Raw genomic sequence first — 14,730 nt, 5'->3', positions numbered from 1 at the left:
CATCAAGACTTGAACTGACTGACCGTGAATGGACGGGAGGAAGGCCTTGAGAGCCAGACGTATCACCCGCAATTCTAACAGATTGATGTCAAACAGCTGTTCCACTGGAGATCAATGGCCTTTGATCTCCAGGTCCCCCAGATGAGCTCCTCACCCTAGAGTGGAAGCATCCGTTATGACTGTGGTCACCGAAGGTGGTAGACAAAATAGCCTTCCTTGGGAAAGGATGCCGTTCACAGCCCACCATGGTAGATCCACTGCAGCATCTCTGGAGATCGTTATCGACTCCTCAAGATACCCTTTGTGTTGAAATCAACAGAATGCAGGAAGAGAACAGACCGAGCAGACATAGGACCTTGAGACTGGAACAACCACTCCATTCTGAAACATTGGAATCAACACCTGAATGTCCTCAATCCTTGGGTAGGCCTGATTCAATGTTGTGCCCTTTACTGCCCTTATGAACAGGAGGCACTGAGAGGGCTCCAGGTGAGATTTGGGCACATTTACCGTAAAACCCAGGTTGAACAACAACTGGGTTGTTACCTGCAAGTGATGAAGCACGAGCTCTGGGGACCCGGCTTTGATCAGCCAATCGTCCAGGTAAGGGAATACAGATATTCCCTTCCTTCTGAGGTCCGCTGCCACTACTGCCATCACCTCTGTGAAGACTCGAGGTGCGGAAGTAAGACCAAAAGGAAGGACCGCAAACTGGTAGTGTTGTGACCCTACCACCAACCGGAGTTACTTCCTGTGCGACTTCAGAATAGGGATATGAAAATAAGCATCCTGTAAGTCGATAGACACCATCCAGTCTTCCTTGTTCAATGCAAGAAGCACCTGTGTTAGGGTCAGCATTTTGAACTTCTCTTGTTTGAGGAACCAATTCAAAATCCTCAGATCCAGGAAAGGTCTCAATGGACCATCCTTCTTGGGAATCAGGAAATATCTTGAATAACACCCCTGACCCTTTTCCTGCTCTGGAAACAACTCCACTGCATCTTTTAACAAAAGGGCATGCACCTCCTGCTGAAGCAACAGGAGATGCTCTTCCGTGTAAAATGAATGACGGGGAGGGAAGGGAGGGGGAAACTCCTGACAAGGAAGGGCATAACCTTTTCCCACTGTACTCAGCACCCAAGAGTCTGATGTAATTAACTCCCACTTGTGGAGAAAATGTAACAGCCTTCCCCCTACGGGTAAAACATGGTGGCAAATGGAGAGAACACTAGGGCTGCTTTCCTTGATGGGCTCCCCTAGAGGAAGAGGATGAAGCGGAAGGCTACTCTGTGGCTCCTCACATTCTAACCCTCCCACGGGCCCTATAAGACCTGTAGAGGGTTGGTAGGCTTCTGGATGTTGGATTGTAGCCTTCCACGAAATGAGGACCCACGGCCAAATCCTCTGAATCTCCGAAAAGACCTAAAGGGTGCAGAAGATGATGTTTGGAGACCCAAAGATTTTGCAGTAGTCCTGCTTTCTTTAAATCATTCCAAAGCTGAGTCCACTTTAGACCCAAACAGCTTGTCGCCATCAAAAGGAAGGTCCATCAGCATAGACTGAACATCAGAGGAGAAATCAGAACCTCTGAGCCACGCATGCCTCCTGGTTGCTACAGAAGTGCCCATAGCCCTAGCAACCGAGTGTGCAGTGTCCAAACCAGATTGAATGACCTGCTTTGCTGCCGCTTGACTGTCCTGCAGGAGTTCATTAAAGTGCCCCTGCACATCCTGAGGCAAATTTGGTACAACCGCTCTAGCCGTGTCCATTAGGGCATAGATGTACCTCCTCAACACACATGTAGCATTCAGGGACTTTAAGGCCATACTGCCTGAGGAGAAGCACTTCTTAGCTGTCTGCTCCATACGTTTAGACTCCCTATCAGATAGAGTCGTAGGAAACGAGCCAGGAGCCGACTGCGCATAACAAGATGGTTTGCTCCTATGCAAATCTGATGGTCCTGCACCCAGGACCACAGCCGCAGAGCCTCTCTTCAGAGAAGGTACGACCCTACTCCTCCCTGATTGTTGATGTACCACATCGTGGTAGTGTTGTCCATCAAGACTTGAACTGACTGACCGTGAATGGACGGGAGGAAGACCTTGAGAGCCAGACGTATCACCCGCAATTCTAACAGATTGATGTCAAACAGCTGTTCCACTGGAGATCAATGGCCTTTGATCTCCAGGTCCCCCAGATGAGCTCCTCACCCTAGAGTGGAAGCATCCGTTATGACTGTGGTCACCGGAGGTGGTAGACAAAACAGCCTTCCTTGGGAAAGGATGCCGTCCACAGCCCACCATGGTAGATCCACTGCAGCATCTCTGGAGATCGTTATCGACTCCTCAAGATACCCTTTGTGTTGAAATCAACAGAATGCAGGAAGAGAACAGACCGAGCAGACGTAGGACCTTGAGACTGGAACAACCACTCCATTCTGAAACATTGGAATCAACACCTGAATGTCCTGAATCCTTGGGTAGGCCTGATTCAATGTTGTGCCCTTTACTGCCCTTATGAACAGGAGGCGCTCAGAGGGCTCCAGGTGAGATTTGGGCACATTTACCGTAAAACCCAGGTTGAACAACAACTGGGTTTTTACCTGCAAGTGATGAAGCACGAGCTCTGGGGACCCGGCTTTGATCAGCCAATCGTCCATGTAAGGGAATACAGATATTCCCTTCCTTCTGAGGTCCGCTGTCACTACTGCCATCACCTCTGTGAAGTCTCGAGGTGCGGAAGTAAGACCAAAAGGAAGGACCGCAAACTGGTAGTGTTGTGACCCTACCACGAACCGGAGTTACTTCCTGTGCGACTTCAGAATAGGGATATGAAAATAAGCATCCTGTAAGTCGATAGACACCATCCAGTCTTCCTTGTTCAATGCAAGAAGCACCTGTGTTAGGGTCAGCATTTTGAACTTCTCTTGTTTGAGGAACCAATTCAAAATCCTCAGATCCAGGAAAGGTCTCAATGGACCATCCTTCTTGGGAATCAGGAAATATCTTGAATAACACCTCTGACCCTTTTCCTGCTCTGGAAACAACTCCACTGCATCTTTTAACAAAAGGGCATGCACCTCCTGCTGAAGCAACAGGAGATGCTCTTCCGTGTAAAATGAATGACGGGGAGGGAAGGGAGGGGGAAACTCCTGACAAGGAAGGGCATAACCTTTTCCCACTGTACTCAGCACCCAAGAGTCTGATGTAATTAACTCCCACTTGTGGAGAAAATGTAACAGCCTTCCCCCTACGGGTAAAACATGGTGGCAAATGGAGAGAACACTAGGGCTGCTTTCCTTGATGGGCTCCCCTAGAGGAAGAGGATGAAGCGGAAGGCTACTCTGTGGCTCCTCACATTCTAACCCTCCCACGGCCCCTATAAGACCTGTAGAGGGTTGGTAGGCTGCTGGATGTTGGATTGTAGCCTTCCACGAAATGAGGACCCACGGCCAAATCCTCTGAATCTCCGAAAAGACCTAAAGGGTGCAGAAGATGATGTTTGGAGACCCAAAGATTTTGCAGTAGTCCTGCTTTCTTTAAATCATTCCAAAGCTGAGTCCACTTTAGACCCAAACAGCTTGTCGCCATCAAAAGGAAGGTCCATCAGCATAGACTGAACATCAGAGGAGAAATCAGAACCTCTGAGCCACGCATGCCTCCTGGTTGCTACAGAAGTGCCCATAGCCCTAGCAACCGAGTGTGCAGTGTCCAAACCAGATTGAATGACCTGCTTTGCTGCCGCTTGACTGTCCTGCAGGAGTTCATTAAAGTGCCCCTGCACATCCTGAGGCAAATTTGGTACAACCGCTCTAGCCGTGTCCATTAGGGCATAGATGTACCTCCTCAACACACATGTAGCATTCAGGGACTTTAAGGCCATACTGCCTGAGGAGAAGCACTTCTTAGCTGTCTGCTCCATACGTTTAGACTCCCTATCAGATAGAGTCGTAGGGAACGAACCAGGAGCCGACTGCGCATAACAAGAGGCTTGCACCACCAAGCTCTCAGGCGGTGGATGCTGTGATAGGAACTGAGGATCTCCTGGAGCAACTCTGTACCTCCTACCACAGTCTTGGAAACTGCCAGTGTTCTGACAGGCTTCCTCCAAATTTTTAAAATGGGCTCAGTGAGGGCATCATTGAAAGGCAGGAGAGGATCAGGAGACCTAGCCGATGGATGCAACACCTCAGTTAAAATGTTTGTTTTTGTCTCCGATGCCAGTAGTGGTAAGTCCAAAAATTCAGCAGCCTTTCTTATCACACCATGGTAAGAAACTACCTCTGCTGTGAGTTCACCTCCAGGGGATGAAAATTCCCACTCAGGTTGTATCCAAACCACTAGCAAAGTCTAGGCCCTGAAATTCACCTACAGGCTCTGGAATTTCCCCTTCCTCCAATAATTGTTGTTGATACTCTTGCTCCTTGAAGAGTCTCAAGGCCCTCCTTCTCGATCTCAGCCTGAACTCCAAACTTGGCATCAACAGAGAGTTAACTGACGTAGACGACGTCGGTTTTAAAGCAGAAGGTCGCTCTGGTGGAGGAAAGGGAGGCGAATCCACACTGCTCGCCGATCAGGATTCATCCGGCGCCGTTATCGACTACGTCAGCGCTGCTGGCACCATCAATCGGGGTAGAGGTGGCGACATCATCAGCACCCAAACAGTACCTTCACATTGAAGAAAGGGTACAAACGGGGCCTGCTTGTATGGCGCCGGTCACCCCAGTGTGAATGCCAATGGGCCCATGGGACCAGCAGGTGCAGCAGAGGGAGCCATAGCTCTGTTAAATTGCTAAACATAGCATTGAGGAACGCTGACGGATCTGCTCCCATAGCAGGGAAGGCAGGAAACCCTTGCTCCTCCTGAGGTGGCTGGACTGGCTCTGATGCTTGTACACCCAACTCCTGATCATTAGTGGATGCAGGAGAAAAATGAGCTATTGGGCTGGTCGGGGACTCGCAGATCTCAATTAAAGTTGGCGCCGGAGAAGCCTGTGGACTCTGAGGCTGAGGAGACACTGTAGGGCTGATCACCCATGCAGTGTGGCGCCGTCTTGGAGGAGACTGAGACCGATCTCTGGATGACTTCAAGATTCATGCTGTCGGCGTCGCCTTTTATGCAACCTCGAGGATCTATGTGTCCCTTGTCTTTGATCTTCAGCCACCTCTATGCTCCTTCTTAGCTTTTGCCAAGAAAAGCTTAGCCTCTCTCTCTCTCTCTTTCACGGCCTTTGGGTTCATCCGCTGGGAGGAAACATACCGCTCCACGTCGTTATCCAAGCTCAGGCACCACAGGCAATTTTTGTGCTGATCCGTCACCGACATGTGACCCCCCGCAGTCACTACAAGGCTTAAATCCTGATTTTTTACAGTGGAGACATTGTAGGGCTCTACAAGAATTCCCTCGAAACAGTAACTGCCAAGAGGAAGGAAAAAAAAACGTTAGCATCGAAAGGCGCGGGAAAAAGGGAACTGATGTCAGCACGCCGGCAAATACTTTTTATGGCTCCGATGATGTCAGATGGAGTCGCGTGTGGATCCGTGCAATTGTGACGTCCTCGTCAATGTGAGGTTGTAGCACTTAAAGTCAGTATTTGCTTTGGGTGACAATCACTTGTTCCATTGTGTACATCATGATGCCTTCTGCTCGCAGGGAGCTAGGGATGTTGTCAAAGATAGCCTGTTATTGGGTGTAGCATTCCTCACAAAAAGTGGAACTTGTCCAGGAAGCGAAGGGAATCTATTATGTTTGTGAAGGGTAGGTCAGAGGTATCTTCCTTGTTGGCTAAGAGGGATTGTTTGGCCACTCTTCAGACTGGTTTGTAGGTATGTGGAAAATGGCTCAAACGTTAGCACAGAGAAGTGGACAGCTGAGGATGACATTGGTGGCTACCATGATGATATGCTCAGTCACTTCAGAGATGATCCAATTTTATTCATTCTAATGTTTGTTACTGTGTAAAAGTTTTTAGTATATAAAGTGTTGACTTCATGAGTGAAATGATTATTCAAGTTCCTGTGTATATACTTTTTTCCAGGGTTGGTATCTATGTCCCTACAGGACTGGCTGCATTTCCCAATGAGCTTGTGCACACCCCTCTACTCTGGGCAAAGGAGAGATACAAGAACATTGTCACCTACTCTCACATGCCCTGTGGAGGACACTTTGCTGCTTTTGAAGAACCGGAGCTCCTTGCCCACGACATACGGCACTTCATCACTAAAGTGGAGAAAATGTGAGCAGTGCTCATGAAGTTGGAACATGAAAGCCATAATCACAGAGCTGTGTTCATAGATTTAAAAATACACTTGCAATCATACTGTGGCAGTGTAAAAGCAAAATATTTGCCCAATGATTTCAAAAACCAGTTGTTCCTATTTTCAGAATTCTTTGACAGTAATCATTATATTACTATAAGTCCATGGTCTGTGGTTACTGTGATGCACTGCAATCACCATGGTATATCTGAATTTGGGTAGGAGTTCAAAGATTGGTGTCAGTCACCTGTGCCTCCCCTTGCACTGTCCTACTGGTGCCAGTTATCAGAATCTTTCACCACTCAATGAACATACAGCTTCCTTTGACTCAAAGCAGACATAGGGCCTGATAATGGGGCTGGCGGTCATGAGACCGCCAGCCTCGCGGTGACGTTTGGACCACCTCACTCCAGGCAGTCCGACCGCCACGTTACAACCCAGGCAGGTGTGACTGCCTGAAGACCACTGTCCCCTCCAGGAACATGGTTCCCAACAGGCTAACGGCGGTCGGAGTTGTGGTCAGCCAAGGCGGCTTGGAGTTCAGCACCGCTGCACTTATCACAAGCCCAGTTTCCACCAACCTTTCTATGGGGGGACCATGACATGAAAAGGCTAGCGGAAATACAGTGCAGAGGCACCCCCGCCCAGCACCCTCGGAATGCGCACTGTCTCAGTGCGCATTCCGAGGGTGCTGTTGTGTTATGGTATTTACCTCGGCTCCCTTAAGGCACTGTTCCCGCCGACCTGACCCGCGGGAACATCGTAATACAATGTTCCCACCGGTCAGCCCGCCAGGAACATTGTAATACGACTGGGGAAGATGCCTCCCCGCACCAAGAAAGGGTAAGTTCAATACAGCAAGGATGTTTACCACTGACCCATGCCTGAGGTCACCTATAGGAGATAGCATAGGACCCCCAAAGTCATAATAGGCCCTTAGTTCAAATATTTGGTATGATGTACACTTCAAAATTAACATCACTGAACTCTCTGTTCTATGCTGCTCCATGCTGCCCCAGTACAACGTTATGTATGTAACAGAGATTGCAGGTTCTCTTAAGACGTCTGTTGTAGGTTATCACTGGGGCGTATGTTTTTGTAATTCAAATTCTAGAAATTATGACCGAGCTTTGTATCTTTTCTTACTAAATGATTACATAAAGTAATGTAACTGAAAATGTGATAGGGTAAATTTACTTTATCTGTATAAAAATGCCTTTCTAATTTAATGTTTAATCTTTTTATACAAAATGTATTTAATTGTTTCACAGCAAAATAATTGTATGATTATATTTTGAAAGAGAAAAATGTTTAAAAATAGGGTTTGTTGACAGTTATCTAATAATGTTCTAAAATTAATGTAGTTGTGTATAGTTGTGATTACTCTTCTTGGATGTTAATGTATTGAAATCAATACTTCTGATGCTTTATATTATTCATACATGATTAAAGAATAAACAATTTGGTGTTCTGCCTACAGAAAGGGAACTATGTGCAGGCAGGCAAGATCAGACAGCATCTCAGAATTGTGAGGGCAAAAAGACTGCATTAAAGTCAGTCCTTCTAGGATTTGAACTTGTGTCCAGAAACCACTGTGTGGTGTTTCTGTATTTTACTGGAGCCAAATGATTTACTCTTTAGCTCACTAATTTTGTATATGATGAAAACATATCCAATGAGCTTTCCATCATGCATAAAACTTTACCAGCCAATAAGCTTATCGTTCCTAAGTGAGCCTTTCCAAGACTGTGAATAAGGTAGACAGAAAAGAATAAACTTGGGGTATTGTTTCATCATCAGCTACATATTTACATATAAAAGGTGTAACTTATAGTATTTTTACTAGATACTAGTATTTTTTGTGCAATAAAAAATGCTAAATGTTATATTATTACAATTATATTGCTCTAAATAGCTGAAGCAAAATTAGGTGTTTCAGATGGGAATGTGATAGATTATCTTTTGTGAACAAATCTTGTTCAAGCATCCATAAAATAACTTGGTATATGGGAATGGTAATTCATAAAGCGTCAAAGCAATTGATCGACCTTTTGATAAAAGTTAGTAGGTTAGTCAATATCATTTGTTAAATTCTATTCAGTATTGGTAAATAATATTTACTTCAATTTACACTTCAAGCCATTCTAGCCGGCCATGAATAATTTTTAGTCATGGCATTCACTGATTGCTCCCATAAATAGATGTATTTATTTGGATTATTGATCAGTGATCATGTTAGGGAAAAACGTTGACATTAAACATATAATTATATAATCAAGAAAAAAAAATTGGAAGCAGTAGCCCAAACTTTAACAAACATTTTGCAACTATATATACCTATGAAGATATGCTAGAATGTCTTCGGGTGAAATACTTTTACTTGATAAAAATTGAGATGGGAAGTTAGAAGCACAGTATTCGTGTATGGAAAGGTACACATTTATGCATTTCCTAAAAAAAATTCTAATTTGCAAAATTAGGGCCCAAATTTATGAAGGGCCTAGCGCCCACTATCGCCACATTAGTGTCATTATTTTTACGTTAATATGGCGATAGTGTGGCAAAAACGCAGCGCCAGTGCTTGCATTGCACCACTTTGTTAACCTTTGCACCACATTATGCCTGCACCAGGCATAGTGTATGCAAGGGGGGCATTCCCCCATTAGTGGGCCTGCAAAAATGGCACATTGGAATCTATGAGATTCCACTGCGCCATTTTTAGCACCATTTTAACACCTGCACAGAGCAGGTGTTAAAAGGAGGCACACCATTATTTTTAATGGGTTTCTATGTACTTTGCAGGATTAGCGCCAACATTTTTGGTGCTAATCCTGCAAAGTACAATAGCGTAAAAAATTATAAGACTATTGTCCCTAGCCTGTGCCATGGTGCGGCGTATGTTAAATACAGCGCACACATGGTGCGTTAGGGGGGCGCAATGACCCGCAAGAAAAGTGCATTTTTCTTAAATATGGGTCTATGTATTTGAGAAGGGACCAGAAATGGCCATAATCCGAGGCAAGTATTGCTCTCTGAAAATAATGAATATGTAATTCCTGGTTATATACTGTTTGCAGAAGTTATTGATTGGTGTTGTATCCCTTTTTAACATGCCATCCTCCTTAATGTTTGACTTGATGAAAAGGCAGGTAACCTATAATATTGTCCTGACTAACCTGGAATTTCAAAAGGTTATGCAGCGTTTAATGTCTGTTTTCCATGTATATTGTTAAGAGTAAGTGAATCCCCCATGTACAATGAGTTAGTATGCAAATTCTTGTCATTAATTCAATAAATTCATAAAAACATATTCATGAAGTACCCTTTGCCTGTCTACTATATTAAGTATTTCATAAGCTGTTTTGCTATTTTATTCCATGCTAATAGTTCTTATAATACCAAAAACATAATTTAGAATTAAAATGGTCACTAAATCTGAAGTGAATAGTTAAAATATTGATTCCAACAGTCTGTACTCATGTGAGATCAGTTCTTTGATGCAGATATTTCATTTATGATTGTGTCTTCTTTATCATTGTTCTATTTCATCCATGAACAGTGTTTCTAATATGTCTATGGTACTACCAGCTGATACTGTTTAGAATAAATGTAGGTTTTTAGTTTACTATCTTTACTGTTATCTGTATCATTTGTAGGTTTAAATAATATTTCAGCAAGCTTCTGATTGGCACCTTTGTCCTCTGACAATTACATAAAGTGTTGTACATGTTAGGGCTAATAACACAGCTTAGAAGGAAAGAGGTTTTGCCCTTGATCCCCTAATGAACCTGGAACATAAGCAAGGACAATAATAATACCCCAATGAGTTCATCATTTTAATGCCAATTTAAATTAATTAGATCATGTCATGTGATTTGGTGATGATAAAACAATTTAAAATAGTGAAATGATAGACCATCCTGAAATAAAGCATAATGCATTTACTAATAAAATAATAATGAAGAGACCTGAATATTTCATGATAATAAAAGTAAGCAGGTGTAATGCGTGAAGTGAATGCTCACTACAGTGAGAATACAACACATAACTAATCTTAATTAAACAAATATGATCCAAAGTTAGTTTATATCAGCCCTGAAGTAGCAGGAACACAATGATCAAGTTAATTAGATCAATATTGAATCTATAATTTTAATCTTGTATCATTATTTGGCCCATGGTGTGCTGGATAATTAGACAATGTTTCAAATGTAATATGACTAGAAGTTCATTAGCAAGACAAGATGAACGAGTTACTTACCTTCGGTAACGACTTTTCTGGTGGATACATTAGCTACCTGTGGATTCCTCACCTCATGAATACTCCCATGGCGCCAGCATTCGACGGAAATCTTCTTACTAGTCTCTGCACGTCGACGAGGACGTCACTGTCGCCCACGCGACGCCGTCTGACGTCATACAGGCAATAAGAGGTCCTCGACGACGTGCGGACGTCAGTACCAATAATTTTTTACGTGCATGAGAACAACCAGGCAATGCAATGAAACAGCAAGGCAACATCCATTATATTGTAAAAATACACCACATTGTATGAATAACTGTAAATCTTTTTATGTCCATATATATATATATAAAACTCTCTCTTTTAAAATATATACACACACCAAGTATATACATAAAGATATATACATATATACATATATATATATATAAATATATTATATATACATCTATTGCACCCTCAAAGACCAAGAAGAGCGCACTCAAGGATTACTTGGCAAGACCAGAAAGGCAACGGGGAGGCGGGTGGGACCGTGAGAAATCCACAGGTAGCTAATGTATCCACCAGAAAAGTCGTTACCGAAGGTAAGTAACTCGTTCTTCTGATGGATACAACTACCTGTGGATTCCTCACCTCATGAATAGAGTCCCAAAGCAGTACCACGCCCGGCGGTGGGTGCCTAAATGGTCAAACCAAGAAATCCTGCAGCACTGACCGTGCAAAATGGCCGTCCCTTCTAACCTCAGAATCTAAACAGTAATGTTTTGCAAAAGTGTGAAGGGACGACCAAGTTGCGGCCTTGCAGATGTCGACCACAGGAACACCTCTGACTAAGGCCGAAGTGGCCGACTTAGCTCTGGTGGAATGAGCTCTAATGCCCTCAGGAGGATCCTTCTTTGCCAAAGAGTAACATATTTTAATGCAAAGAACAACCCACCTGGATAGTGTTCTCTTGTGGACTGCCTTTCCTCTCCTCTTGCCCACGTATCCAATAAACAGCTGATCCTCCAGCCTGAAATCCCTTGTTCTATCGATAAAGAAGCTCAACGCTCTCTTTGGGTCCAGACGGTGCAGTCTTTCTTCCTCTTTGGAAGGATGAGGCGGAGGATAGAACGTGGACAAAGTAATTGCCTGAGCCAAATGGAAGGGTGAAACAACCTTCGGGAGGAAAGCAGCCTTGGTCCTCAACACCACCTTATCCCCATAAAAAGTTGTATAAGGGGGTTTTACTGATAAGGCCTGCAACTCACTCACTCTCCTTGCTGATGTTATAGCTATCAGGAAGACTGTTTTTAAAACCAAATACCTCAAGGGGCAAGAATGCATAGGTTCAAAAGGGGACCCCATAAGGAAAGTCAGGACTAAGGACAAATCCCATTGCGGCATAACGAATGGCTTTGGAGGATATTGATTTAGAAGACCTTTCAAGAATCTGATAACAATAGGGGATTTAAATAAAGATGGTTGGTCTGGAAGACATATGAAGGCTGACAAGGCCGATAAATAACCTTTAATGGTAGCCACTGCACAACCTTTCTGCGCCAGAGATAGAGCAAAAGACAAAACGTCCGATAGATGAGCATGTAAAGGATCAATCTGCCTCTCTCCACACCACGCAACAAATTTAGACCACCTATTAGCGTAGATAGATTTAGTGGAGTGTCGCCTGGCTGCTAATATAACATCCACTACCTCAGGCGGGAGAGAGAAGGAACTCAGGTTGCCCCGTTCAATCTCCAGGCATGTAGGTGCAGACTCTGGAGGTTGGGGTGTAGAACCTGCCCCTGCGACTGTGAGAGGAGGTCTGCCCTGAAAGGGAGACGGAGCGGCGGGCACATTGAGAGTTGGAGAAGGTCGGAGTACCACACCCTCCTTGGCCAATCCGGAGCTATTAAGATTACTAGAGCCCGGTCTTGGCGAATCTTCCTCAATACTCGAGGAATCAAGGGTATGGGAGGAAACGCGTAAAGCAACTGGCCGCACCAGGTCATTTGAAACGCGTCCCCCAACGCTTCCTGCATCGGATACTGAAGGCTGCAGAACAACGGACAATGCGCGTTCTCTCGAGTGGCGAACAGATCTACCCGAGGAAACCCCCACTTCTGGAAGATTAAACGGACTTGATCTGGATGGAGACGCCACTCGTGGTCTGCCGAGAAGTGGCGACTGAGACTGTCCGCACGCACGTTCAAAACTCCGGCCAGATGGTTTGCTATCAAGCAAATCCGATGGTCCTTTGCCCAGGACCATAGTCGAAGAGCTTCTCTGCAGAGAAGGTACGACCCCACTCCTCCCTGCTTGTTTATGTACCACATCATGGTAGTATTGTCCGTTAGGACCTGTACCGACTGACCACGAAGGGAAGGGAGGAAGGCCTTGAGAGCCAGACGTACAGCCCGTAACTCTAACAGATTGATGTGAAAAATCTGTTCCTCTGGAGACCAAAGACCTTTGATCTCCAGATCCCCCAGATGAGCTCCCCACCCTAGAGTGGAAGCATCCGTTATGACTGTGGCCACTGGTGGCGACTGCTGGAACGGCTTTCCTTGTGAAAGATTGTTGCTTGCAATCCACCACTTCAAATCCACAGCAGCATCTCTGGAGATCTTGACAGTACCCTCTACATCCCCTCTGTGTTGAGACCACTGCCTTCGGAGGCACCACTGAAGAGCCCTCATGTGCCAGCGAGCATGCGTGACCAACAGAATGCAGGAGGCAAAAAGACTGAGCAGACGAAGGACCTTGAGGACTGGAACTACCGCTCCATTTCGAAACATTGGAACCAAATCCTGAATATCTTGAATCCGCTGAGGCGGAGGAAAGGCCCGACCCAATGTTGTATCCAGTACTGCCCCTATGAACAGGAGGCGCTGAGAGGGCTCTAGGTGAGATTTGGGCTCGTTCACCGAAAAGCCCAGGTCGAACAACAACTGGGTTGTTGACTGCAGATGACGCAACACAAGCTCCGGGGACTTGGCTTTGATCAACCAATCGTCCAAGTAAGGGAATACTGCTATCCCCTTCCTTCTGAGCTCTGCCGCAACCACCGACATCACCTTCGTGAAGACTCGAGGTGCTGAAGTAAGACCAAACGGAAGGACCGCAAACTGGTAGTGTTGCGATCCCACCACAAACCGGAGATACTTCCTGTGTGACTTGAGTATCGGGATATGAAAGTAAGCATCCTGCAAGTCGACAGACACCATCCAGTCTTCCATGTTCAACGCCAAAAGCACCTGTGCTAGGGTCAGCATCTTGAACTTTTCCTGCTTGAGGAACCAATTCAAGATCCTCAGGTCCAGAATTGGTCTCAAACGACCATCCTTCTTGGGAATCAGGAAATACCTTGAGTAAACTCCTTGACCCCTTTCCTGCTCCGGGACCAACTCCACCGCGCCCTTTAAAAGGAGGACTTCTACCTCCTGTTCTAGCAACAGGAGGTGTTCTTGTGAACAATACGAAGGGCGGGGCGGGATGAGGGGCGGAAACTCCCGAAAGGGAAGGGTGTAGCCTTTTCCCACAACACTGAGAACCCAAGTGTCCGACGTAACAGTCTCCCATTTGGTGAGAAAATGCTGTAATCTTCCCCCTACAGGAGAGGAGTGAGTGGGAAATGGTGGAAGCCTAAGGCTGCTTCCCCTGCTGCACCCCGCCAGAGGATGAGGAAGAGGCAGAGTGCTGCTGAGAGGCTCCCCTGGTGCGGACCCTACCCCTCCCCCTAAAAGATCTATAGGGATGGGAAGAGGCAGGTTGCTGATATCTTCCCCGAAAGGAAGAGGAGGAAGAGCCACGCCCAAATCCACGAAACCTCCTGAAGAATCTGGAAGAGGCCGTGGAAGAAGGAGCCTGGAGTCCCAACGACTTAGCCGTGGCCCTGCTCTCCTTAAAACGTTCCAAGGCCGAATCAGCCTTAGCCCCAAACAGTTTGTCCCCATCAAACGGGAGATCCAACAATGTGGACTGTACATCTGCCGAAAAGCCCGAGTTAAGGAGCCAGGCCTGTCTCCTCCCCACCACAGTTGTGCCCATTGCTCTGGCTACCGAGTCGGTGGTATCCAGTCCCGTCTGGATAATTTGGGTCGCAGCAGCCTGGGCATCAGAGACAAGATCCAAAAGACCCTGGGGAAGCTCTGTAAACGAAGAGGAGATGTCATCCATCAGAGCATGAATATACCTCCCCAGGATACAGGTTGCATTGGTGGCTTTTAACGCCAGACTGCAGGACGAAAA

General features: G+C 45.7%; 1 protein-coding gene across 3 annotated transcripts in view; it reads left to right on the top strand.

Moving 5' to 3' along the window:
• Nucleotides 1–9,558, top strand: part of LOC138296799 (epoxide hydrolase 1-like) — a 167,260-nt gene extending 157,702 nt beyond the window's left edge. For all 3 annotated transcript variants that reach the window (XM_069236241.1, XM_069236242.1, XM_069236240.1), the window contains exon 9: nucleotides 6,038–9,558. In XM_069236241.1, coding sequence (XP_069092342.1) covers nucleotides 6,038–6,239 — 202 coding nt within the window. In that variant the 3' untranslated portion in view covers nucleotides 6,240–9,558. The remainder of the gene's footprint in view (nucleotides 1–6,037) is intronic.
• The last annotated feature ends 5,172 nt before the right edge of the window (nucleotides 9,559–14,730 follow it).

This window comes from Pleurodeles waltl, chromosome 5 (genome assembly GCF_031143425.1).
Source record: "Pleurodeles waltl isolate 20211129_DDA chromosome 5, aPleWal1.hap1.20221129, whole genome shotgun sequence".
NCBI classification, from domain to species: domain Eukaryota; kingdom Metazoa; phylum Chordata; class Amphibia; order Caudata; family Salamandridae; genus Pleurodeles; species Pleurodeles waltl.
The sequence above is the reverse complement of the archived record's forward strand: the minus strand, read 5'-3'. Positions and strand labels throughout refer to the sequence as shown.